This window comes from Pieris rapae, chromosome 19 (assembly GCF_905147795.1).
Source record: "Pieris rapae chromosome 19, ilPieRapa1.1, whole genome shotgun sequence".
NCBI classification, from domain to species: domain Eukaryota; kingdom Metazoa; phylum Arthropoda; class Insecta; order Lepidoptera; family Pieridae; genus Pieris; species Pieris rapae.
Genome location: NC_059527.1, coordinates 6,733,965 through 6,760,731, shown reverse-complemented (window position 1 = coordinate 6,760,731; position 26,767 = coordinate 6,733,965). Strand labels below are relative to the sequence as shown.

Sequence of the window (26,767 nt, the reverse complement as noted above, 5' to 3'; positions counted from 1 at the left end):
GAATTTATTTGATATTTTATTCTAGAAACGTCTTCATAAAACGCAATGACGAGGCACATAGATAAAATCGGTAATTATTTTATACTTTTAAAAAATAATGGTATTATTTTAATTCGAAATATATTATGTTCATATTCAGGTTTTATTTATTTAGAAAACCCGAATTTTAAATATTGCGAATATAACACATATTTTAGCGCCACCTGTGGCAAGATAGACACACTACAACAGCTGGTTTTCGCAGTTAGCACCCTACACAACGCATACGATTATAAAGGCGCAAATAGTTTTACAAACCGCTGTCTTAGTTCGAATACAAAACTTTAGGTGGCGCTGAAATAAATTGTTTATTGTGTATGGGGAATATGTGTCGTGCTATACGCCTTTTTCTTTCTTTTCTATTTGCCCAACTTTTGTTTAGGGAATTTTTATATATTAAATAAAACAGCAAATCCTACGTTATCCTTTATTATCTCTAGTGACTGAGGGTAAGATATTAAAATAAAACTTAACTGAGTCAATTAAATATTTAAAAAATTAGTTAAGACGTAATAAATTTACCTTAAACATCAAGTAATTACTAATATTATATTAATTAATCAAGTGAATAATCGATATTAAAACACGAAAATTACAAATTCTTACAATAAAGCAGTCAAATTTTATAACAATTATAAAAATAAAAAATAACACGTCCAACTGTAACGTTACACTACTTATTAGCACTAATATATAATACAATTTTATTACTAAATACTCGTCGATGGTGTTAATTCTGACTTAATTAAAAAAATATATTTTGTAAATTAAATTTAACAAATTATATTTACTTAAAAATAAGTAATTTTACCGACAGCAATGAAATGTTTTTTAAGTAAAAGAATATATCCTCATTGTACATACAAAATAAATCAGTTTAATAAGATAACTAAAACAAAATGCCATTTTAAAATTCTGTTACTAGCTTTAAAAATAGAACCCGCCAAAACGCGCCAAGATGGCGTCGCGTCGCACCAGTCCCTATAGTGACCCTATGCTTGTAAACACGTAAACAAACTTATCTTTATTACGTGTTAATATCATTCTTAAATTACACAAATACACAAATTTCATTTACATATTAAAATCTCCAACAAAATTAAACTAAAGCCCAATATAGTGTTACGATTATTAGACATATTATTAAAATATGCTATGTCGTCGTCAATTCGATTAGTCTGTGGCCAAATTGAGTTACGAAAAAAGTATTCACGTTTTACTTGAAACCGGAATAAAGTTAAAAATTTAAATCTTCTTAAGATAGTTGATATCAGTATTAACACCACTGGTTATAATAATAAATTAAGTTAATCTAGTATAATAATCTAATACTAAACACTCCTACTAATAATGCAAGACATGAAGATGTCATATAAGAGTTACTGGATTGGCTCTCAAAATCCTGAATGCTTCGATGCGATTTTATTTTGTCCGGTTTCGCTTCGTCGGCGGCCATATTGCGATCGTCATAAAAGCCATTTGCCATTGGTTTAGCTGAAACAGTTGACAGTCGACTGGTCGTGTATACATTTTTCTGATCTTCGCCCTTATTTTCTAAAAGCATTGGTACTTTTGGTCCTATATTAGCTGGTGTTGTACTCGGCTTTACTGTAGTCTTTTGTTTGGGTGATTCAACGTCCGGTTTGAGAAGGCTGTCGAAATTTTTAGAGCAATTTAAAAGGAAACGCATGTCAACGTAAAATAATTTCCCATTTAACTGTGTATCATCATAATATTCATAATCATTTTGGACATCGTCTACTGCGTCTGTGTTCTTGTCAGCTTCTACTGTCTTTGTCCATTTGTCTCTGATGTCCGAGGTGGGAATACATTTAAGGTTTTCGATGGATAGCTTCAAGTGCGAACTTTTCGTGATGTTCATTAATGATAAGAACCAGTCCAGGCGGCAATCGCAGGGGAACATGTTATCTGAAAAACACAAGTAATACGCAATTATTATAAATAATTTATAAGAACAGTTCTTGTAAATAAAAAATAAAAAAATTTAACAATGTGTGCCGCAGAGAGTGTTATAGCTAGACAGACATATGTGTGTGTCTGATCCATTCTAGTCTTTTGAGACTTCAACCCTAAAGAATTGTCGTTTTACATAGACCGGTACCCATAGTTGTGCAAGAATAAAAGTATATTTACTCCTTTTGTATAGAATTAATATTTTATTAATGTTATTTCGAAAAATTAAACCAACCAAATACCGAATTATTTACCGAGGGAGTTTAATAATACATGTCCTAGTAAAAATAACCCATAATATCTGAAAAACAACTAAGCCGATTTTAATGAAAGTTGTACTACTTTGTAATGTATCTGATGACAGTTTGTTTTCCTAGTAGTTTTTGTAATTTTTAACTAACGAAATTGCACTTGTTGTATACACGAACTTATAGGTTAAACTGATCACCTCTTTTTTTGAAGTCAGTTAAAAAGTTAATTATCCAATCCATTTACATTTCACGTCTAAAGAGTAGGTATTGCGCTTAATTAAATAATAAGATAAAATATTTACCTTCGACATCTAGACTGCTGACATTACTGTAGAAATTCTCAAGTATCGGCCCCATTACATCGGAGTCAAGATTCTGTAGTTGATTGCCTTTCAAACTCATTGACTTTAAGGACTTTAATCCAACAAACAACTTTATATGTTTAATTTCTTTCAGTGTATTATGAGCAATTGATAAAGATTGCAAATTAACGAGCCCATGAAAAGCTTTCTCGTCAAGCATCTGAATTTTGTTTCCATCCAAATTTAATACCCGTAGGCTCTTTAAGGGCGCAAACGTATTATCACCAATTACTTGCAAACTGTTACTACTAAGATCTAACTTTTCCAACTTCTTCAGGCCTAAAAAGGTTTCACTGTTCAACATGAATAAATTGTTTGTATCAATTTCAAGTTCTCTTAGATTAGACAAATGTATGAAAGCTTTGTCGTGGATTGTTGTAATTTTATTCCTCGTCAGATATAGCTTTTCGAGAGACGGTAAATCTACAAATACATTTCTGTTTATCTCGACTATATTATTTGTATCTAGGCCAATTGTTACCAAGTCCCTGTGATGTGCAAAGGCATTAGCTTTCAAATCTTTGATTTGATTATCTCTTAGTGTTATTTCTTCAACGAATGTTAGGTTAGCAAAATCGAATGGTTCTATTGAATCAATGTTCGCGTACTTTACTTCGAGTTTCAGAACTGATTTCGTGAATTGTAATGCGTGTTGAGGTATATACTTCAAAATAACGCCTCGTGTATTCGTGAATGTTAGCTTGTGGACATTTTCGAGTTCTTCAAAAACCTTCCAATTGTCATCATCAATTGAGATTTCGTTGACAGTTGCATAGCAATCAGCACTCTGAATCAAGTCGAGCTTGGAATCTCGAACGCAGTAACATTGAATTTTATTTGTGTTGTTATAAACTGGGTCGCATATATGGGATTTGGTTTCCCGTTTTTGATGCAACCGTTTGCCTTCGACGCAGAAGAGCACGGCGCAAAGGAAAAACAGCTTCCAGGATGTCATATTGATTGTCGATCAACTGTAATAAGGAAAAGTTCTGTTAAATTTTTAGTAGAGTAACACAAAACAATTTTCGTCACAAAGTAGCTTTCTCTGAAATCCATACTGTAAAGCTATCTGAACCAACATTTGAAATACCCTGGTGAGGTATGAAATTAGGTTTTTTATGCAGAAATAGCAAGTATAAGAAAGCATGCCTGATTCGCTCTTACTTATTAGATATTGGCAAATCAAACATTAAAGTGAATCCAATAAAAGGAATAATCGTACTAAACAATTATTTTAACGTGTTTACAAAAAGACCATAACAGTAGGTATTTAAACAATTTCTAGTCGTGAAAAAGTCTGAACAATTATTTTGTTAATAAGTCTTTTGAAATGCAAATCAAGCAAATTTCTACTAATTACGAGTATATTACTACTATAACTATATTATTAATACTACTATAACGTCATATTACTTCAAAAATAAATCGAATAACATTTCTCAGGAAAATGACTAACTCCTTAGGTCACGTTCACACTATCAACAATAAAGGAGAGGATGTGACTTCATCTGAACAAATAGCCTTTTTGTACCCGTGAGTTATTTTAACAGTAACTTAGGAATTTTTTGTAGTTATGTTTGAAGTAATTTTAGATACCAAAAATTATTTGGTAATATGAAAAATAACATTAAAATTAAATAGGTTTTTATTTAAAGTGTTTCTTAAATTATTATTAAAATTTTAAATATAAACTAACTTTGATCATTCGACGAAATTCATTTTATTCGTTATAAAATTATATCTATGAGATTTCAAATCCAAACAGGTACTGAGAAACATTCAAAGTCATGGATCCATTAAATTCTGGGAATTTCAGGACTAAATAATAAATAATAAATTACCATCTAAAATTCTATTATATTATATATAGCGTTAGAAAACTATACATTTTGCATATCACCCTACGTATGCACAAAACACTACCATTTAGTCCAGGTAAACTAAAGAAGAGACGTAAAGATATTGTAGCATACGCCCCACGCGTGCACACAGTTTTTGCTCAACGTCAATATACTACACAGGCTGCCTACATCTATAATAAACTGAATCAGAAATTAAATATATATCCGATGTTATTATATAATTGTAAGAATACCGTAATTGGGTGGTTGAAAACTATCACATATGAAGAAACAGAATTAATTTTGACGAGAATCAGATAAACACACACACACACACACACACACACACGCACGCACACACACACACACACACACACACACACACGCACACACAAACACACAAACACACACACACACACACACACACAAACACACATGCACGCACTCACACGCACGCACGCAAAGACCGTGCGTTATTATTTGTTTAATTTAGTTAGTTTTTAATTCAAAAATAAATAAATAGAAAAATAATATATTTTGTAACTAAGTTTGTCAAGTCATTTTTCAGTTGTTTTGGTCCAAACATTGTAATCTATAATTTAAGGGAAGTAGCGAGGTTACTCCATCACAAGTATTATTTAACTTACTGGGGCTACCTCAATTTTACATGTATGTTAATGTTTGTGTGATTCAATAAAAACTTTCTTTCTTTCTTTCTATTGGTGTGTTTAGAAATAAAGTTATTTAAACATAAATGAACTGTGGAGCAGTGTCGGTTTAGAGGCTTGAACGTGCGCTCAACCCTAAGGTAGTGAATTCAAGTCCCGGCTATACAATGGTACGCAAGGTGAAGGGCGTGAATCTAGCACAAAATATGATCATTCAACTGAGAAAATAAACCAATAAGACATACAGAAATCGATGGTCAAAAAAATTTCAACACCACTGACTTTTTAAAAATACAATCCCCTTGAATCTCATCAAACATACATACATTTATTTTTATTTATTTATTGCAATATCTGCAATAAAGAAATAAGTGTATAACAGTGTGGTGAAAACACAATCTGGACACAATTTGAATGATCTCATTCTATTTGTAATTTAAAAGTCAACCTACACTTTTAAGTGGAGATAAAAATGTTAATTTATTGACAAAATTATAACAATGTTTCGCAACTTGGCAATACAACAAAGCTATAATATTTTATATCCGTTTTCTTATATAACTGCATCGTCATAACAACTAGAGAACATTTTAAATACCTGATAACTTTAATGATTCTCTAATTTCTCAGTTCCTTTCGCAAGTACTTTCTCAGTTCTAACAAAGTTTCAATTAGCGGAGAACTGTTGGCCTTTGATTAATTTACGAAGTGACAAGAGAGTGATCCAAACATTCAATTACTATTTAAGGTTTCGTTTTTGGATGTTTACTTATTATTATAAATCGGTCACTTACATCGTCGTTATTTTTACTGACAGCTTTTTTTGTTAGTACCAGGTGATTTAAACGTTTTGCAAATTTTATTATTAGTCACTTCATTCATTACTTTTTATTAATGAAAAACATTAAAACGTCGTATTCTAAATGTTGAAGTTATTTTTTTTTAAAGAACACAGCACATATGCGCAGGACTCAATGCAAATTAAATCATTGGTAAGTTATATCATATTTTTGTTTTAATGTAGTTTGACATTAGTTCTATATATTTTATTAGTTATTTAGATCCAAAACTAAGCAAAGCATGACCTCTCAAACTACGTGCAATTTCTATTTATCAAAAATATTCCCAGGTGCAGGCAACCATATGCAGACATACATACATTTAGTATATAAGAAAAACTGAAATATAAATTCCACAATAGAAGATATAAATACGTATAATACATTTACAGAAATATTTTTATTAGTGAATTCATGCGTGCGCCTCTTAATCCTGCCATCGTTCGCTATGCAGCAATAGGCTTTTCTTTTTAACTGCTTAGTTAAAACTCGTATGTGAAGGAGAAAGAAAACCGGCCATATATCCAAAAATCGGCGTTTCTCCAGCACAGAAAGCTGAGACTCCAGCACCAAGCAAAGGCAAGCAAGAAGCCGGCTTTGAGCAGCGCATGTTCTTGTATGGGGGGCTAGGAGTAACGATATATTTTTTTAAGATATATCGTGTTTGCTTTATTATTTTTTTTAATTATAAAATAAACGGGCAGGAGGCTCACCCGACGTTAATTGATACCGCCGCCCATGGACACTTAAATGGCCAGAAAACTCGCGAGTACGTGCCAGCCTCTTGTGTGTATGTATTGGTACGCTCTTTTCCTGAACCATAAGTCGAATCGGTTCGGAAATACTTCTGTGGGTAGCTGGCGAACGTCGAAATGATGTATATGATGAACTTGTGTTTGTTTCCTAAGTGTTATTGTATTAAAAATATTAACCAAAATCCCATTTTTCACTGTCGATTTGAATCACGTCAAACACTATCGGGATCCCGCGTTATTCAAACGCACTCGTTGAGTGATTGATAACGCAAAGGTTTTGGCACTTTTAGCGTGAAAGCCCTACGTAACGTAACTAACGTAACGTACGTTCGAGACCCTTTAGAGGTGAAACGAAAATTGTTTTCTAACGATGTCTTTATGAAAAGTATGCTTGTGTTTTATCAATAATTTTCTGAATATGAAATCTTCGAAAGACAATGAAAAAGTATTTATTTATTTCGTAATCCTACAGCTAACATAAATTATATATAATTACAAACACTGAAAATATAGCCAAAGATGGAATACATCATACATTTTACTACAAAAAATTTCAAAGATTTACAAAAGGGAAGAAACAAATAAAAAGTGTACAATATATTTAACTAATTGTGATTGAAATTATTTAACTAAGCCTAATTTGGTTGTCTTGTGTGATGGTGTAAAAGTGTGGGTATGTACGTGATGTTGTGTATGTGGGGTGTGCTCATGATGCAGGTGATTTTGCGCTATGGATATTCTTAATACACTTTTTAACTTTTAACTAAATAGTGGTCATTGTATGTCCGGGCTGCGCGATACAAAACTGAGTTTTTTGTATTCGCAGTGACCGCCAAGCTACGTCCCTACTTTGTAACTCCAACGTCGATACAAATTCTGACGTATTTACTTGCATGAAGGGAGACAATACAATGATAAAAAAAAACAAAGAGATATGCATGCATATGTGTTTAATATATTTCTTCTTCGCAATTGTTATGGGGAAGGTACAACAATCGCTGCAGCGTCATACGCCTGAAGATGGAGATTGTCGTATACTCAAAGCAACGTATACTGTAGATAGAGATATGCATGAATATGTTTAGAGAATCATTACAAACAACGTTGGTGCCCACTCTCTCGAAACTTTTACGAACGTAAGAGAACTGTGTAAGAGTTACACAAGAAACTAATAAGATAAATAAGAGAAAATTTACTTGATTTAAAACATTTAGTACATCTAACAAACTATTTAGAATTTTGTTAACAAAGATATTGTCATCGGTGTCTATTGCAGAGTAATTGCAGATGAAAGCCAGTCGTTTTCCATACTAGCATTCAGCGTGTCATTAAACGGCATAGATGTTATTACCTTCAATTGTCTATTAAGCCGACTTACGTCAATAAACCACAAAAGCAGAACATTTTCGATTCCCTCTACAACTCCAGTCCTCATTTCATATTACAGTAACTAATTAGTACTGCTATGAATAGATCTAGGCTTACTTCACTGGCCCAGATTACCTTTTCCATTTGAATGGGTAAAGGACTTATAAAGATTTTTCGCTTAGTTTCTCATTTTTATAAAATACATCATAAAACTATATTTAATAGCATAAACTATAACTTTGATATAACATATAATTTAGTAAAATGAACAATAAAATTAAGTTAATCTATCTATTTATAAATAGTTTTCAGTGTTTCCCCTGCGTGGCTTGAGTCCCGGTTGAGAGTCCCGAATCTTATGTAGGAACTGCCTGAGGTGTTCTTAGTTTATATTGCTCATCCAATATCGGAATAGCAGATTCTGGTGTGTTTGAAGTTCCACATAACCCTGCTACTTATCAAAAAAGGTGTGATATATAAACCTATTATTTTTATAATACGAATATATTACAACCACCTCAGAATTAACTAAATGAGGATATCCTTGTTCATAGGTAGAGTTTAAAGGGCACAGGATAACAGACCCTAGGGAGTTTTAAAGGATTACGTCAACCTTCCAAACTAACCGTCTGGACCACTGTATACTTAATTATGTATTTATGGCCACAGCAACAAGCCCAGATGTTAGAAAAAAAAGAATTAAGTTATACATATACATCGATAATGGTGAGGACGGCGTGCCCAAACTGAATCTTCTAATATGTCATATTAGTTTAAATATATTAAAACTAGCAGAAGACCAAATATAGAATAGGAATATAAGACAAGAATATAAGTCTTCTTATGATCTGAAGGGCGGACTGAAAAATATCTAGCTATTATTTTTAGTGCAGCGTAATACTGTAAGTTACAACGCTTATTATATGGAACGTCTCAAACATCTAGGGACAGAAATATTTATTTAGTAACACTTCGTTGCATACAGAAATATAATACAGGTGACATTTATTTATTTCATTCAGATATACATGCACTTTTCTTACAGCCTATGCCAATACGATAATGTCGAGAAACATTTAATAAAATAGAATAAAGTATATAAAAATTAAACACGTAATATACACAATATCGCTACTGTGAATTCACTCTGCCAACATACAAATATGTCGATAGTATCGGAGACAGCATTCAGTAGGCGCAACGTTCTGGATAACGGGGATCTGTGCAACAGACTGATTCTTGACTTTGATTTTTTCGCCATCGCACATATCCTGGTACTGAGAAACCCAGTTTCACACTAGACATAATTAAATGAAAAGGAGGGCATCGCATTCGAGCGATCTCTTACAGGTGTGAGTGAGACAAAAAATGAAATAAGAGAAGCGCAAGAATACTTAGCTTAGACAATACAAGGTCACTAACACATAGGACTTGGACAAAACCAATGCAAAGCAATTAAAACAAAAAACAATGAACAGGACAATATTAAAAAAAGGCATGAAACAGAAAAAGATCATATGAATCATGATAATTACAGATCAGTATATCGCTTAGTACCACAATTAAGGATAGTATGTGTTAGGTAATACAAGACAGGAAAATAATAAGTTTAAACAAGGTATGAGGCCAGCATAGAAATTAACAGCATCCAACAGATCCCTACGACAATGAAGTGGCTTTGTATAAACAAGTATATATAAGTGAACTAAGCCTATCACACAATAGGGAGCCAATTTGCCTACTTATTCAACACATTTATAAACTTACACATCTCGTCACTAAACCTCACATGACACGAATTATCCATTAAAACTTATATGTAATTATATATGTGTAAGTGAATATGTAGTGTAAGGCAAATTCTACATCTTAGTTATTATGTTCATCTCACGAGATGAACATAATTAGAAGAAAACCAGAAAACTTTTTAGGCAAAGTAGTAATTTTAAGTCTTACCAGTCTTGCGAAATAGGAATAACTTATTATATTTTATTAATTATTATTCAATTTTATATTCAATATATACGTTTACACACAAGACTTTCTATACTCACACTGTTAATTGTTACCATTGAGACTGTCCATGGGCGGCGGTATCACTTAACATCAGGTGAGCCTCCTGCCCGTTTGCCCCCTCCCCTGTTCTTTAAAAAAAAATTATTAATTTGATTATTTTTTCTACAATCTTTATTACATTATTTTTTTTATTTGTGGCGCAAACTAACAGTTGCACTGTGGAAGATGTCTGCTCCACAACATAATGCTGAGGGCCAGTTACAACCACAATGCACACACATTACACACTTAAAATATATGTTATTCCTTTTTTGATTATTATTATTATTTTTGGTGTTTCTGTGTGTGTTTTGTTAGTAATAATTGTTATGTCTTTACTTCTTTTTCTTTGATCAAGTGTCTTTTCAATCATTAATACTTTGTTGGGTCGATAATAATGATTAAATTGGAAAAAATCAGTTTTGAAAACATTCCTAATTCAACAACAATTTTTTTATATAAAATGGTTGTGAGGTTGTAACCGGTAAGTAACCTCTGGATAATCTGCAGCCACACTTCAATTCATTTAATGTTTAAAGAACTTTTTTCTCATTACAATAAATGTGTTTTTTACGTGAAAATCATATATGTACGAAAGAGATACACGTCGCCATCAGCCGTTCTAATTTTAGTCTACTAGGCTCATTCTGATATGTATCTTTAATACCCTTTGAAATTGCACACCCTCATACTTAATAGACTTCTTCAAATAATTCGTACGCGGCTTCAGCAAGATAAGCAAACTCGCTCGACGAGTATTGCGTATTTATTTTACCAATAGAAATGCACGATAATTGTGATATATATATACTATATGAAAAAACTTTTTCGGGGTAGGATGGGGTCTTAAACTTAAAGAGCTAATTAATACCAATAAGAAAGAAGTCAGCTACTGCATATGTCTAAAGTTTATATTATATAAAAACAAATCCAAGTCATTACTTAATGTCTGTTTGCTATAAACTCAAACTTTACTGCACGAAATTTATTGCGGTTTTCAAAAAGATACATAATTTTCCAAGGTTTACGGGTCACGGTTGCCGGTGCAAGTAATGAATAAATTCGGCAACACGAAAATTCCACTATTTCATACGCAATAAAACGACATTTATGTTCCACTTTAAATTGCAGTGTTATCATTAAAGTGATGTCACTTGGATAATTACATTTACTAGTCAATAACTCACGCCCAATACAATCAGTAGCTGGCGAAATAATTGCGACTGTTACATAAGCTTAAATCAATACGTGTATCTTTGAGTACATTTTATAAGGAAAAAGGGGTTTTATTTGTGATCATGGAGAGTGTTCAGAGGAGTTGTTCGGATTAATACCTGCAGCTGAGTTTCATCATCGGAGGTCGAGGCAGAATACGAAATTCCACCAGTATCACCTCGACGTCTACTATTCCACAACTGCGCGTTTTTCTTGGCAGTTTTTGCCGCGCAACACCACTTTGTGGAACCAGCTGCCCACTGAAATATTTCCGTACCAATTCGACTTCGGGTCCTTCAAGAAAAGATCGTACCAATTCTTAAAACGCCGGCAACCCACTCGCGAGCCCTCTGGCATTGAGAGGGTCCATGCTCGGCGGTATTACTTAACATCAGGTGAGCCTCCTGCCCGTTTGCCCCCTGTTCTAAAAAAAAATCTAATAAGTGTCAGAAACGAGACTCATGACTCCGGCATGTCAAAATCTAAAACGTTTTTGGCATACGAGTTACCTAGCGTTAGAAAACAGAATTGAACAAGATGTTATTAAAAAATTTTCATAATTTATTATCGTTACAGGGTCGTTCAATAAAATTTCTCTAATTAACATCATAATGACACAGGTAACGGCACAACTTAGATACCAGATTAGGTGTTTTATTCCTTCAATTGTGTGTTAAATATTGTTTTACTAACTGCGTATTGAAATAAAAATCCTTGCATATCCAATATGCATTGAAGCACAGGATTTAAACACACGATCTTAGGTTTTACTGACAGAGACTGACTTCTTAAATTGGCTGACACTACTCTATAAGTGTCTTAAATAAAATAAATCGTTTTAATCCCTCGATGTCATTGTGAATCGCTGGTATTTAATTCAATCTTGACATTAATCGCTTCATTAATAATCAAATTAATTAACAATCACTTACGATATGATCGTCTATCAATAACATTACTGCACCGTGTATGCAGTTAATCTTCAGTCGTAAGTACCGCTGAGTAAAATGTTAATATATTTTCTTTCTTTGGCATTTCAGATGAAAAATATGCTTTTAACTACTCAACAATGAGCTATTTGACAGTACGGTTTTAACCCGTTTGAGAGCTAAATAATTAATAAATGTCTAAACTACGTCACAGAGAAAACAGTCACAGATTAATCGAATCGCCAATATCATAGCATGGTTGTAAGTGATATTTTTGTAAATCTAGAATATATCTATACTGTCTTTGAGTTTGATTTCCTTGGAGGCTGATTTTGATCGAAATATGATAGATGTGTATTTGGGTGATTTAATAATGATATTAAAGAGATAAAAGTTTGTTTAAGCAATACTGGTAGCAGAAAGCGTTTTTTTTTAATTATTAATGGTTCAAAATCCGGCTGCAGGATTAGTGCGTTCATCTGTCATTTGCTAATAAGCAAATTTTTATATATATTTATAATAAGGAAATAAATATGTACCAATTTGCCTATCAAAATTTGGGAACAGATGTTGTACGTAAATTAATAAATTTTATAAATGATTAAGCAACTGAGTATTACATTAATTATTTTATTCCCGTGAAATATTCAATCCGGTTAATATTAACTTAACTTAATTAACTATAATAATTATATTCTCTCTTTGATTTTAAATTTTAAAAAAATTCGTAAACAATTCCTGTTTTAAGTGTCTATCTATTCTAGATAGAATAGTTTCTTAATTGGTAATAATGTTCTCTGCAAATATAAAAAATATATGGGAGTTTTACCTAGCCAAGGCGAATGTAATAAAACATAGCTCAAATGAGCTTCACCTTTATGAAAGTACTTTTTTTGGAATTTATGCCTCAACTAAGCGCGCTATTAGGCACGCTATTACAACGGACTTTGACATACATATCTAAAGGAACCTTTCACGTTAAAAATAATATATAATAAATAATAATAATTCTCCTGTCAACTATCTGGTGGTAAACAATTATACATTTTCTATAACAACAGCAGTTTTGTCAGGAATGACGACAAATGCATTTGAATTTTTTTCTTTAACTTGTTGTTTACAGGAATAAAGTATTAAGTAAAACAAGATGGCGTTCACGACAACAGCAGATTACTTTTAGAGTCTTTCTTTGGGCCATGTGGTTTTTTGTTTCAAATTGTGGTCTTTGGTGAAATTGTAAACATGTTGTCAACTCTGCCATGTTATTTCGGGGTGGTCGTGAAGAACTAAGAGCTTAGAAATTCCGTGTATTATTTTATTGTTAGTAGTTAGGATAGGTAACCTAACTTAACGTCTCGTTGCTTAGGAACGTTTAGGAAACTAATTAAACGTTTGGTTCAGTCACTTATCTGACGGAACTCCAGAGACTTGATTGAATATCGATCTTAAATTAACCGTTTAGAGATTCAATTAACTCTCTGATTTAACTACTTTACTGCGACACATACATTACGTTCTCTTTTAAACCCACTTTGCTTACGTGGTTTTTGGTGGTAATTACTATTTTATTCACTATTCCACTATTACTTACTCCAGGCGGGATTTGGGGCAATTATGTCCTACTTTTTAACCGCTTCACAATAAAACATGGTTTATAATGATCATTTAAATGAGAAAAAACAAAATACCTTTACAGAAACATTGTATTATTCGTAGTAAGTAACAAAAACTCTTTATGAGTTCAACGTCCGCTCGAGATAACTGAACAATTTTATCACCCAGTTATATTTAACTATAAGGACTTTCTTTATAACTTTTGAAGTGTTTTAACTATGAGTATGTATTTATCTTAATGTCAGGGTTCAATTTATATTGATATCATAGTTAGGTCACGTCCGGTGGGTTGTTTTAATATAACATAGTTTTTTACATGATATATGACTATTATAACTAGATTTTTGAAGTTTTATTTTGATACACAAAATATTCATAGACGATAAATCACAACTGGGATCCATATTGCTGTTTAATTAAAATCATAATTAGCAATTTTTAATGTTTCAAATAAATCAAATAAGTCTAATAATGTACTCTTTCGTCTCTTTCTATCTTTTATAAGGGACATTTCATATTTAAATTGAATCTCTTGTTTTTAATATACTGATTAAAACCAAACGTAAGAAAGATACATCTAGTAAAAAAGTGATCCTAAGTGTCAATATTCGTGTAAATAAAACATATTAGATTAGATATTTTTACAAACAGGTATGTATACCTACATATAATATTTACAACAATATGTCAGTGTAGTTTATTACGAACTTAAATTACATAAATTAATTATAGCTTTCTATTTCTAGATCTATATTCTCTATTAGTACAGAAACTGTGTGTTGTAAGTCATGAGCCATACGAATAAATTGGTGCCGACAAAATATGCAACTATAAAAGTTACGTTACACTTAACGGTTCTTCATACATTATTGTGGCTATTATATTTATATATTGCGTATACATATAAATTTTGCAAAGATTTCATAAGAATTTCGCAAAACACAAAGTCATGAGATGCAAAAAAATATTATCTATTTTATTTTTATAGAACAGAGAGCATACATGCAGGAGGCTCATCTGATGTCATAGCGCCGACCATGGACACTCTCATGCCAGAGGGCTCGCGATAGTGTTGCTGGCCTTTTAAGAATTGGCATTCTCTTTTCTTGATGGACCCTAAGTGGAATCGGTTCAAAAATACTTTAGTGGGTAGCTAGTATAGTGGTAATTTGCGGCGATGCTCGCCTCAACGCCTTAGATGCGCTCAGTTGTGGAACGACAGACGTCGAAGCGATACATTATAAGCTGTAAATTTTCTATAAATAAGGACTAAGTTCGTTTTCGCCTTCCTTCGTTTTTCGAAGTCGGTTAAAGCATATAATCTAAAAGCGTTGTTCAGCTATGATGTCGGCGACAAAACCGCAAATGTTTACACATTATCCTGTATATTTAGCGCAATGACATCACTCCATTCAGACTGCTGGACGCGTCTATGTATTTTGACTCATCGTTATCAAATTCTGCACCAGCCTTCACAATTTATGGCTCAACACATGCAATATGAATATAGATTGCATTTAATGAGTCTATAGAAGCATAGATAAAATTTCATGACAAGAATTTTCGCCAAATTATAGATCTGTGGTATATAGGAGAAAGAAACTGTTCCATAGCCTCTAATTATTAGAACGATGGAGGACGATCGGACTGGGTGTTACCAGTATTTTTTTATTTGTATTTCATTGATTTTTAATTATATAGTAAAGATAATGAAAATTGTCTATGAAGTATGTATACTGTTAAATACTTTTTGGTTTAAATGTATTTAATATTATTAAATTTAAAATAATCTTTCTTAATTAAAGTCGCACATAAAGTGTGGCATAAATAAAATTAAGAACTTATTAAAGCAAGTTCTGTATCTACAAGCGATATAAGATTATAATTATCGTATGATATAATGTATGTATAACCACCATTTTTTCTTTTTAAACAAGTAAAAATTAGCCTCCAGTCTCTTAATAAGACAAATAAAAACCACTGTTATTTACTGATTTTTTTTATATCTTGATGTAGTTTATATTTGACAGTGCTTTAAACCAAATTAAATCATATACCTATATTTATTATAAACTGGTAGAGAAGGGCTGAAATAGCGAGCAGGTGTAATTAATGTAAAAATATCATCAGCTGAATTGAAATAACAAATTGAGTCATCCGGTGAACATAAAACAATAAAATTGCGTAAGAACTATTTAAAGCTGGCAATGACTCATAGATGAAACATATATACTATATTGTATTGACAGTTCTCTTCTGATTGAACTAGGTGAACACGGGCAAGAGGACCACCAGAAGTTTAGTGATAACGCCATGAGCACTGATAAAGCTCGAATTTTAAGAATTATTACGCTCTTAAAACTTTTTATTTAGCCCCTAAGATTTGCTAATGAGGGTTCGATTGGTCTAAGGGGCCCAACTGGAAGCCAGAACTTCAATGTTGAGTTTAAAGTTAGTTAGTAAGAGAAAAAATATTCCTATAAAGAAAAAGTTAAGAACAGTTATAATAATATTCCGTTTTCTCGATACTCGATATTTCAAAACGTTTAAATACAGTGCAGTTAAAAAATCAGTCCAACTAGAATTCAAAGAATATTCGAATTTCATTGGAGTAGTCTGTAATTTACTTTTCACGAAACTTTTGTACGTCATGTCAAGAGAAATGTCCTAATCACATTTTTTATTTGGCTGAAATAAATACATAGTATATAAAAGCGCCAAACGTTGATACGATTTTTTGTTATATTTTTAAAGTTTGCCGACGGCACTCCGATATATTGGTACATAAAGAAAAATAAAATACAACATTTGATGTGACAACGCAAAAAAACACAAAGTACACATCATTGTTCGATAAAATTCCTGCTACATTTGTTTTTACAGTTTGTACTCTGCAGGATATAGCTGATAATATCCGATCTGCAATATTAATTTTATTTTCACAATTAGAATAGTGTCGCCATAACTCTTGAACTTCACCCCATTTCTGTACTAGTGACATTAGTGGGATAATACGTGACACATTCCCACGGCAGGATTTCCTAAAGGGCGAATTCGCCGCGAATCGTATCGCGCGAATTCATACGTGCGTTAGTGAGATACTAGGCACCGATACATTGCGTCCAGAAGCATCGCGCGAATTCCAAATACGCGCGTAAATCGCGTACACTACACCAGACTCTCGACTCGCTATACGCGCGAGTCGAGATATGTACTAGGGACGCCTTGTTGCGTCCAATTACCGCTCGAACTCTAGAGCGAGCACGAGAGAATCGCCCCCCGTGTCCGCCACCAGAAATCGTACCGCCCTGCGATCGGCCATTGAAGTCTTCGGCTGATCGCGTTGGCCCCCAACGGCCAAGTACGATGTAGAATGGATTGACACAGAAAGAGCCATATTCAGATCGGCCTACTCGTTCTAGTTTGTAGAGCTGGAGGTCGGATATACTGTTTTATCATGCCTTTTCTTTGGTTTAATAAAGTAGAAGTTTTTATGAATAATGATTCAACATTCACTTAAGGATATTAAAGTCTATATAACCTCGTCGTATATTAATGTAATTACTCACAGGAACCTAATACCAAGATCCGATATCCCACAGTATCCCAATATGTACTAAGCTTATGGATTAAGTTTAAGGATTATATAACTTATAAGGTGTTATATACCCCGGTTGGTTATTGAACGCGATTTATATGTGTAAAGTTTAATATAAGTACAGGGGTATTAAAGGGAAAGATTAAAGTTTTTGTTTTTATTAGAAGTTTTGTGACTTAGTATGAATGAAGTTTTTATAAACAATAATTTTATTTTTAAATTTCGGTTGTTTGTAAAGTCGGTTTACTGACGATAGTTGAACGTGACAACGTCATAAGAAAATACTGATGGAATGGTGAAGAATTTTTCAAAAGATGAAATTTATTTATTTGTTACATATTTTGTATGGATAAGCAGGTAAATGGAAATCACAATTGAATTGATAAGTTACATTTATTTGTACAATTATGTCAATTTTTTAACGAACAAACGCTGCCGAACGCGTTGGCCGATTGTGCCTCTTTGTCGCTCGTTTCGCGCTCTCGCTTGCACTTCAAGTCTTAAATGGAACGCTTCAGGGCGAGGTAACGCCACATGCATCATGTTTTTTTATGCAATGTAATATTTATTAATTAAAAAAATCTATCATTAAGATAAAGTAATAAATTTATAATTTTCTTGACCAATAACAATGTATATGATACATGACAACGGGACGTTATTCAAATCTTTACTTATGCTATCTTCAGCGTAATTAAATAGAACTGCAATACACACAATATCTTGTCAATACATAGTCCAAAATGTTATTGACCTTACCCTTTAACTTTGTCCATCTGAAGAGAAACAGCAACAACACGAACACATATTACAAAAGATATAGTTTTTCTTTTATTTGTTCTATTAATAAATTCTTGATTCTAATAACCCATGTAATTAGACTCGTCTATAATGATATTAAATATAGTTGCACAATAATACTATCAAGGACGCTGACGCGACAATGCACAAGCGTTCTCGGAATTGCACTATGGCAACTCCAAAAATATTTGTTTGAATAATTCATAGATATCTTATATTAGATTACAATAGAACATGTTTCTGTCGATTTCGATTACATGCATCCACCTTCTCGTGAACTACTCTTTTAAATTAATTAGTTAATTTTAATCCCAAAAATATCATTAACGAAATGTTAATTGAAACTAATTATAACAATGACAGTTCAATTTTTTTTTATAATATCAGAATGTATTTGATGTACCGTAATTCCCAATGAAACATGGGGCAGACATTTTCACGTTTATTTTATTGATAATCTTAACGTAGACAACGGCTTGTGTCAAGCCCAATGAAATATTATTTCGCCAGTAATTGAACCCAAGAACTACCACAGGATATCTTAGAACCTAAAGATATATAAGAAATCAGTTATTGCTACATCCAGTTAAGTAAGGTTCTGTATCTGTTTTATGATCATTTATTTAACTTAATAGAGAGACTGATACTACTATGCCTAATCCACATTGTTGACTTTTCAGTACTAAGGCATGCCTCACGGCGTCCTTTACCGTACGAGCAAGTGTAACAGCGCACATAGAAAGTAAGCCCATTGGTGCACAGCCGGGGCTCGAACCCACGACCTTGGGGATAACAGTCGCACGCTGAAGCCACTAGGCCCACACTGCTCAATAATTTATATTGTAAATAATTTATATGCTTCAAATACACGGCAACTATGTAACGAAAAATCTGTTTATCAGACAAATACGCAGACGTAAGTAGATATGAATAATCTGAATATTTAATCTGAAAACCGGACTTCCTAAATAGTTCGCGGCTAATACAGTTTTAACACCTGGATGAAATCCAACTCATGCAATTGTAATTTTAGAAATTACCTAACTACAGTAAGGTATTACTAGCGGGTATTATGAAACACAGTTTTATGGTTTAATACGTTAATATTTTGAGACTATGACACAGAGTAACAAAAGCGGCGAAACGTTTACTTTATACCTACTTTATTGAAGTCTCTTTACTGTTTCACTTTTTTTATATCCAAACCATAAAGTGTAGAACACTCTTACTCATTGCGAATGTAAGAAGAAAAGGTCGACATGTGTATAAACGAAGAATGCTGAAGAACAAAGAAGTGCTTATGAAAATTAAGAAAAAGAAAATTAAGTATTTCGGACACCTTTTACGTACCACCAAAATATGAGCGAGTGATCATACAAAAGCAGATTGAAAGGGTAGGGAACCTGTCCGTAAACGCAAAAAAGCTCAGTCAATGCTTTGGCCAGAGCACCAAGTCATTGTTTAAAAGCGCGGCATCCAAAATTAAGCTAGACATGATGATCACCAACCATCGCAAGGAGATGAATGCTATAAGAAGAATTCGACAGTGTGATTCGTCAACGGTTTTCCTTCTTTATGAAAAAAGCGCATTCTCTCAAAGGTCTGCAACGAGTAAACCTCCCGCCGTTGCTGGTCTCCACGTCCTTTATTCAAATTGACCTGCTCGTTTGCCTCCAGTCCCATAAAATAATTGATTGTTCGTGCGCTGATTCACGGCATGATGTACAGTTACAATTCTCCTCACATCACTCTTATTAGCATGTCCTGTGTTTATGTTTTTCTCCATTTTACACGGCTATATAATATTCCAGCCTAATCTGCATGTTGGAGGAGTTACGCTTGATACAATAAACACACATAAATATATTAAAGAGAAGACTCCTACAAACGAGACTCCTTCGGGATCTTTGAAGTCGGTTAAACACCAAATACGAAGGACAATAACATTAAACAACATCGAACATTGGCTTTTTGTAAGAAACCCTACGAAGCAAAAGGAATCAGGGGACAAAGAGCTTTGTACAACCTGCTTTTGGTATGTGTTAACATAAATACAAAAGCTTTTAAAGTTCAAATTTTAATTAAAGCACATTTAGCTTCATTCTCGTTCATGAAATTTCTTTTAGATTTACGTGGAAGAAATTTTATGAACTTGAAAATGTATTTAATATTAATTGTTAAACGGTTACATAATTTTTAATTTCAGCTTCACTATTAAATTTTCAATAAAGGCGATGCACCTAAATAATAAAAGTGTATATAACTTCATGAATTAAAGATCATAAGTGATTCCTTAAAAATAGAATCGCGAATCAAATGTAAAATAGAAAAACTAAGTTTTAATGGTGACGCTTCTTTGTGATTGGTCAACTGCTAGACCAATCATTGACACTCGACGCGATCTGTCGTTTTGTTTCACTAATCGAAATCAGGTGTGCAAATCGACCTAATTAAAGAACGTTAAATGAATAAATATTGATAAAAGTGTAGTATAAAAGTAGTACATACATTGCCTAAAGCATCCTATTATATAAACTGTTAATATAAGTAAAAAACATTCTCTTCAATACAAATCTATAAAATGTTCTGGTTTATATCAAACACCTGCGGCTTGTGTCAGGCGATTGCATCTCCAAAATCACGAAGCAAAGTGCAAAGAAAAGTTACATTTCAGTTTTAAATATAGAAAAATCTTTTGTGAAAATAAATAGACACTATAAGATTACTCGGAAGTGGTTTTCAAATAACAGCTGCTTTCTAAATTCGTCACATGAAATCATTCTACTCAACTGTGCCCAATCTAATAAAAAATGTTTAATCACTGTTTACATAACAATATCTTTGATGTTTACTTCTTAAGAACTAATATAATGCTTACCTTTTCATCGGCTATCAAAAAGTGTAAGATAAATTTCCTTTTAAATTCCAGCGTGAATTTGTCTACAGCAAATGAACAATCACATAGTTTGTTTTCCTACCGTTTAAATCATAATACAAATAACACGTAAGAAGAGGAACCTTATGAACTGTGGCAGAGATAAACTAGTGGTGCATCCTTACAACTGCAATTTACATAACCTTTCTCGGCCTCAGATTTGTGTTTATGTTTTGGGATTTGTTTTTTTTTTTCTAATGAACCAGTAGTCCAACCGTGATAGACCCACGCTGTCGACATTTTTGGTCTTGCCGGTTCCTTCAAGATGTTTACTTAACCGTACGACCAATGTTATATGAGCACAAAGAAGAGTCCATTGCCACAAACGTACGACTTCAGAGATGAGATTCGCACCCTAAAGCCAAAGGCCGGCAAAGCTCAATGACAATAGCTTTAAATAAAAAAAATAATGTACAATAAAAAACTACTTTTATTTTGATTAAATTCATTTCAGAAATGCTTTAAATATAGCCGTAGTTCTTTATAAACCTTATGAAATGATACAAAGTCGGTGGTCTCTCCTCTATGAATACGGAATGGCCAATTGTCATGAAGTATTGCTTTTGAAGACGATTTAGTTACATTAGCATTCGATGCGTATGCTTTGGGATATTAGCATTTTAAGTGATTGCGGTTCAAAGGGCTTTAGGAGTAAAATCATCATATAATCTGTGGTTAATACTTTTATTGAAGAAACAAATGATACTGACAGCTGACAGCGGAAAATAATCCCACGTTTGTATGGAATGCGATCACTCCGTTTATATTCTTTCTAGTAGTTCGCGGATTCGTATGGATAGACATTTATATTTAAACAATTTTTGTAGTTATAGGCATGTTCTTTAATAGTGTAGAACATTTTTTTGTAATATCATTTTGTAATAGTAATGGCAATGATATTTATATGCATTTTTATGACCTTGGGTAATGGTTTATTGTAGTTTTAATCCTATTTTTTCTTGGATCCATATTTTTTCCTGCAATTAAAATAGCCTATATTAATCTGTGAAAGTAGCATTCGAATGGTGAAAGAATATTTAAAATCAGTCTAGTACTTTTTGAGCCAATTCGTTACAAACTTACTTGCATAGAAATCTTTCCTCTTTTTAATATTAAGTAAAGATAAAAGGGCAGTAGATGTTCTAGCCTTTAAATATAAAAATAGAGATACATAGGTTTCAACTCCCAGCATATATACTGCTAGGTTTGTTTTCACAGAATGCAATATATATTATATTAGCTTATTAGCTTTCTCTGTAAACACCGAACCGATTAAATCAATGTTGACTTAGCTCGAAAAGCTACTCGTAAGTCTATACGTAGACCTGTCCTTAACTGGGATAGCATAATTTAATAATTAAACTAATGAATAGGTTTTATCATCATCACTTCTATAGAACATACACTTTTTAATACGTTTTGTGTGTTTATCTAAATTACAAGATCGCTGGTTTGTTGGCTTACATTTTAATTACGACATATATATTTATAAGATGTGATACTTTTTTTTATACCGAACACTAACTAAGGTAAAACGTATGTCTGTATGGACTGACTCTACAAAATTTCAGCTATCATTTCTTTTGCTATAAAAAGCTATCACTTGCTTATATTTCTTGGGAGAAATCGAACCTTAGACCATCCGTATAAATTTATATTCTGTGTGATTCAAAATAATTCGCCACCCGGAATTCCAATACTAAAATAATTTAGCCTATCATTCACGACAACGCTTTAATTTTAGGTCAATTGTCATAAAACAAAAACACAGAGCGACCATAAAGTAAGCCATATCCTGGTTCGAATCCTGTAATGAATATTCATAAGACCTCACCCACGATGTCATATCAGCGATATATTATTTTATATCTTAAGTACATAGAAACGTGAAGTTCCACCCACATTGGTTCATAGGACAGTTCCATTATGGTTTTGATAAATTAATAAACTGACAAACCTTGTAAGTAACCTTTTTATTTAATTAAAGAGAAAGATATCTGACATAAAGTGATAACACTGGACATACACTGACAGACTCGCCAATGCGTTGCCAGCCTTTTTTTCAAAACAGAATAAGAATCCCTACTAAAATTACAATGTTACCCAAGGTATAAAAAAAATACCTATAAAATTTAATTCATCGAATGCGCTGCGAAAACTATTAATGATGGAATACAACTTTTCGACGATATTAAAGAACATATCAATATCAAGAAAAAAATATTTAAAAAATAAATTTCCACCCGTATGAAGCTGGGACGGGCCGTTAATTCGTAATAAAAATCTGATTTCAAACCATTATTTACGAGGGTTGATAAACAAATTTTTAACAAATCTTCCTACGTTTGGGTGTTAAACGCGAAAGGCCTTTTTTTCAAAGGTTCAATATTACAGTTCTATTCTAACAATTGAACACTAAATAGAATTCAAGTCTGGCTTTGAATAGTGAAACGTTGTCTAACGAACTTCCTGTTTGCATCCAAAGAAACCAAAAACTGCTATCGAATCGAACTTGCAATTAAGACTCTTCAATTGTAATTTACTTTACCAAATTAAATAATAAATTATTTTACCAAAAAGTTGAAATAGATTATTTCAAATAATTAAATATATATTGTTTTATAAATTCAATATATATTGTTTATTTTAAAAAATGAAATCAGACGGAGAAATTGCAAATTGGTTAAACTTGCAATTTCTCCGTCTGATTTCATTTTTATAATATAATAATTAACTTCTTGAGTTAATTACTTAGTTATTTAAATTAAATAAAAAATACTTAAAAATTGAAAATTCAAACAAGGCATGGTAATTGATTTACAATATTATTGGTGTTATCAAAGATTGTTTTTCTGGTATCTAGTTTAGGTCTTAGTGGTTAATATTAAAGTATAAAAATTTGAATCGTATGTTCAGTTATGTTAAAAAAAATTTTTACTGTGGATATATAAACCAATTTCTTTTTTAATTCACTAGAGTTTCAATACAAGGTTAAATTAAATTACTTAATGTTTAAAGCTCTTGAATTTTGCAGTTTTACAAAACCAACAGACGTCTTGGCGGCATAGTCAAGATGTCTTCACAGTAGTGTATTTAGAAATCCGAAAACTAAATTTGTTGACACGAACTGTTATTTTCATATAAATGTAATTTCAACTTTCTACATATACTACTGTTACGGTATCTAAGCCTGTAAACACGTGTTAAATACATAAAAACCCTTCATAAAAAGAAATCGGTCCATCCGTTTGAGAGGCTATACGTTAAAAACTGATGCACACAAGATATCTTTTTCTTCTTCTTCTTTATATATATTAAGATTATTAACAGCATCTAATTAAAATATATATAATTTTATAAACAGCACTAGTACCGTTGAAAATATTTACCGTCATAAGATATTAGCCAACAATCAGGTATAGAGATGTACGGCCATTCAGCAAATGCATACATTGCGAAATTTACGCATATTGTTCCTTTCAGTTCACAATATTACCGTTTGGTACAGTCCTTGACCGGTATTTACAAATATTTCAATAATCTATTTGTATTTAAGCTATATATAACACCAGAGAATTGGGCAGGTTAGAATGAACAATCTCTATCTGTCGTATAGTAAGATCTGGAGCGAATAATTTTCTTTCAACAGCGCTAAAAAGTATTATGGTGGGCAGAAAAAGTTGTAGGCTGATACATAGATGGCGCTCCTAGTATAAGTATTTTTAGTTAGACCTAACCTTTAGATTTGACAACTGTCGTATTAAGAGATTGTAAAGAATTTAGAGTGAAGGAACTTATTTGAATAATGGTTAAAAAAGAATTTCGTGAGTTAATAAAGCATTGCTTTTTGGCGAAAAATAATACTATTGAAGCTAAGACGTTTCATAAACAATATTCGGACTTCACCAGAAAAGTAAACTGTTGTTTGTCTTAACAGAATAGTAAGCTAAGTTCAACGCATCCCATCACAGAATTCATCATGCAAACGACACATTGAATGGCGCTTGTCAATGAATAATATATATACCTACTCTAATCATTTGCTAATAGATTTAGTCTTTGCCAAGATTCAATCGAAACGACAGACGTCAACTGTCAAATAATCTTTGGATTTTGACAGATGAAACATTTCGCACTTTGCGTTTTATTTCCGGTGCACTGACTGTCTCTAAATTAGGCTGTAAATGTATTAATATACAAATAAATATGCTTGACCACTGTACATAGCCATCCCGAATCTGGGAAGGGTCACGAACATATCGCCGATCTTTTGAGAATTAATAAGATTTTTAGGTTTACACAGATTTTTATTTAAAAAATAAACTTTCAATTTCTTACCAAAGCCTAACTATTTTCACAAATAACATATTTAATTTCCAACAACATATAAAAACAAGAAGGTTACTGTAAATAAGAAATATAATAATATCTAGGAAGCTAAATTGAGGTTAATTAAATTTATATTGATATTAGTTAGAAATATAAAAGATACAAATATTTGGGTTTAATTTAAATTAAAATACCATTACTCAAATAAAATTTACCTTGAAATAATATTTTAGAATTATAAAGATTCAAAGCTTTAACTAAAGGTAAAAAATGAAAAGTGAAACCAAATTAAATTAAACTACGGCTGCTTGCTGTCTAAAGTCTGTTTATTTTATTTCCTGCCTCTAAAAGCATTAAGCAAGATTTAATTTTTATAAGTACATTACTAATTGGTTGGTGATTTTTTTATATTATTATATTTACCGATTGTCTATTTTCGCAGCGAGGTCAGCCTACAATGTTAATGCAGTATGATTTGGAAAGCAGATTTAACTTTTAACACTTAAATAATGCTTATTCAATATATGCTAAGATAGTTAATCAGAAGAATATGGCACATATAAAAGAATGTTCACGGCAAATAATAACAATTAGGGATCAATATTGAAAGAAGTCGACCGGAGACTAAGTAATGCTTGGAAAAGTTTCTGGTCACTGAAGAAATTTCTTTAAAAACAATAGTTTTCTGGCGGAACATGAAGAGAAGTATTTTAAACATAAAATAGTATACAGTACCTAGCTACAAAACCATTTGTTTATTATTATTTATTTATTTTGCTACTGTGTGTGCAATCAGTATTGGCAGCAGAGAATCAGGCTGCCGCTGCTTCATCAGTGGCTTTTCGGCACCATTTTGGTTCTGATTCGAGAGTTTCTTCGCGATGTTTTCCCTCACCGTTTGAACAAATAGTTTGTGCGTATACAAAAACCCATTCGTTTATTTAAACACTCACTAAAACAAAAATAAACAGCATTAAGACTCGCTACGATAACATAATAAACTACAATCTTATTGAAAGGGAAATTTTTTACTTAGCCAAACTTTTTTAGTAGCTACATACCAACATGTGGAGAATTTTGCTTCTCCACACTTTCTGCCCCATAAAAACTGTTCGCTTTAAAGCAAATACTAACTAAACTTAAATTTTTTTATGTTAAAAACTTATCTCAGAGTTCAAGGAACAAATACAACAA

The 26,767-nt window shown here is 32.2% G+C and overlaps 1 protein-coding gene across 1 annotated transcript; it reads right to left on the bottom strand.

Annotated features, from left to right (window-relative positions):
- Nucleotides 1-452: 452 nt before the first annotated feature.
- LOC110998810 (connectin) lies at nt 453-3,591 on the bottom strand. The gene is made up of 2 exons (XM_022267633.2): nt 2,567-3,591; nt 453-1,968 (listed from the first exon to the last, which is right to left on the bottom strand). Exons 1-2 carry the CDS (start codon nt 3,579-3,581, stop codon nt 1,352-1,354), a joined length of 1,632 nt encoding a protein of 543 aa, XP_022123325.2. The 5' UTR covers nt 3,582-3,591; the 3' UTR covers nt 453-1,351.
- Between the last annotated feature and the right edge of the window lie 23,176 nt (nt 3,592-26,767).

Excerpts from the sequence above, each read along its gene's own strand:
- LOC110998810 (XM_022267633.2), bottom strand. The coding sequence starts at position 3,581 with ATGACATCCTGGAAGCTGTTTTTCCTTTGCGCCGTGCTCTTCTGCGTC. Across the intron at positions 1,969-2,566 it reads CAGCAGTCTAGATGTCGAAG|ATAACATGTTCCCCTGCGAT; the intron begins GTAAATATTTTA and ends TGTGTTTTTCAG.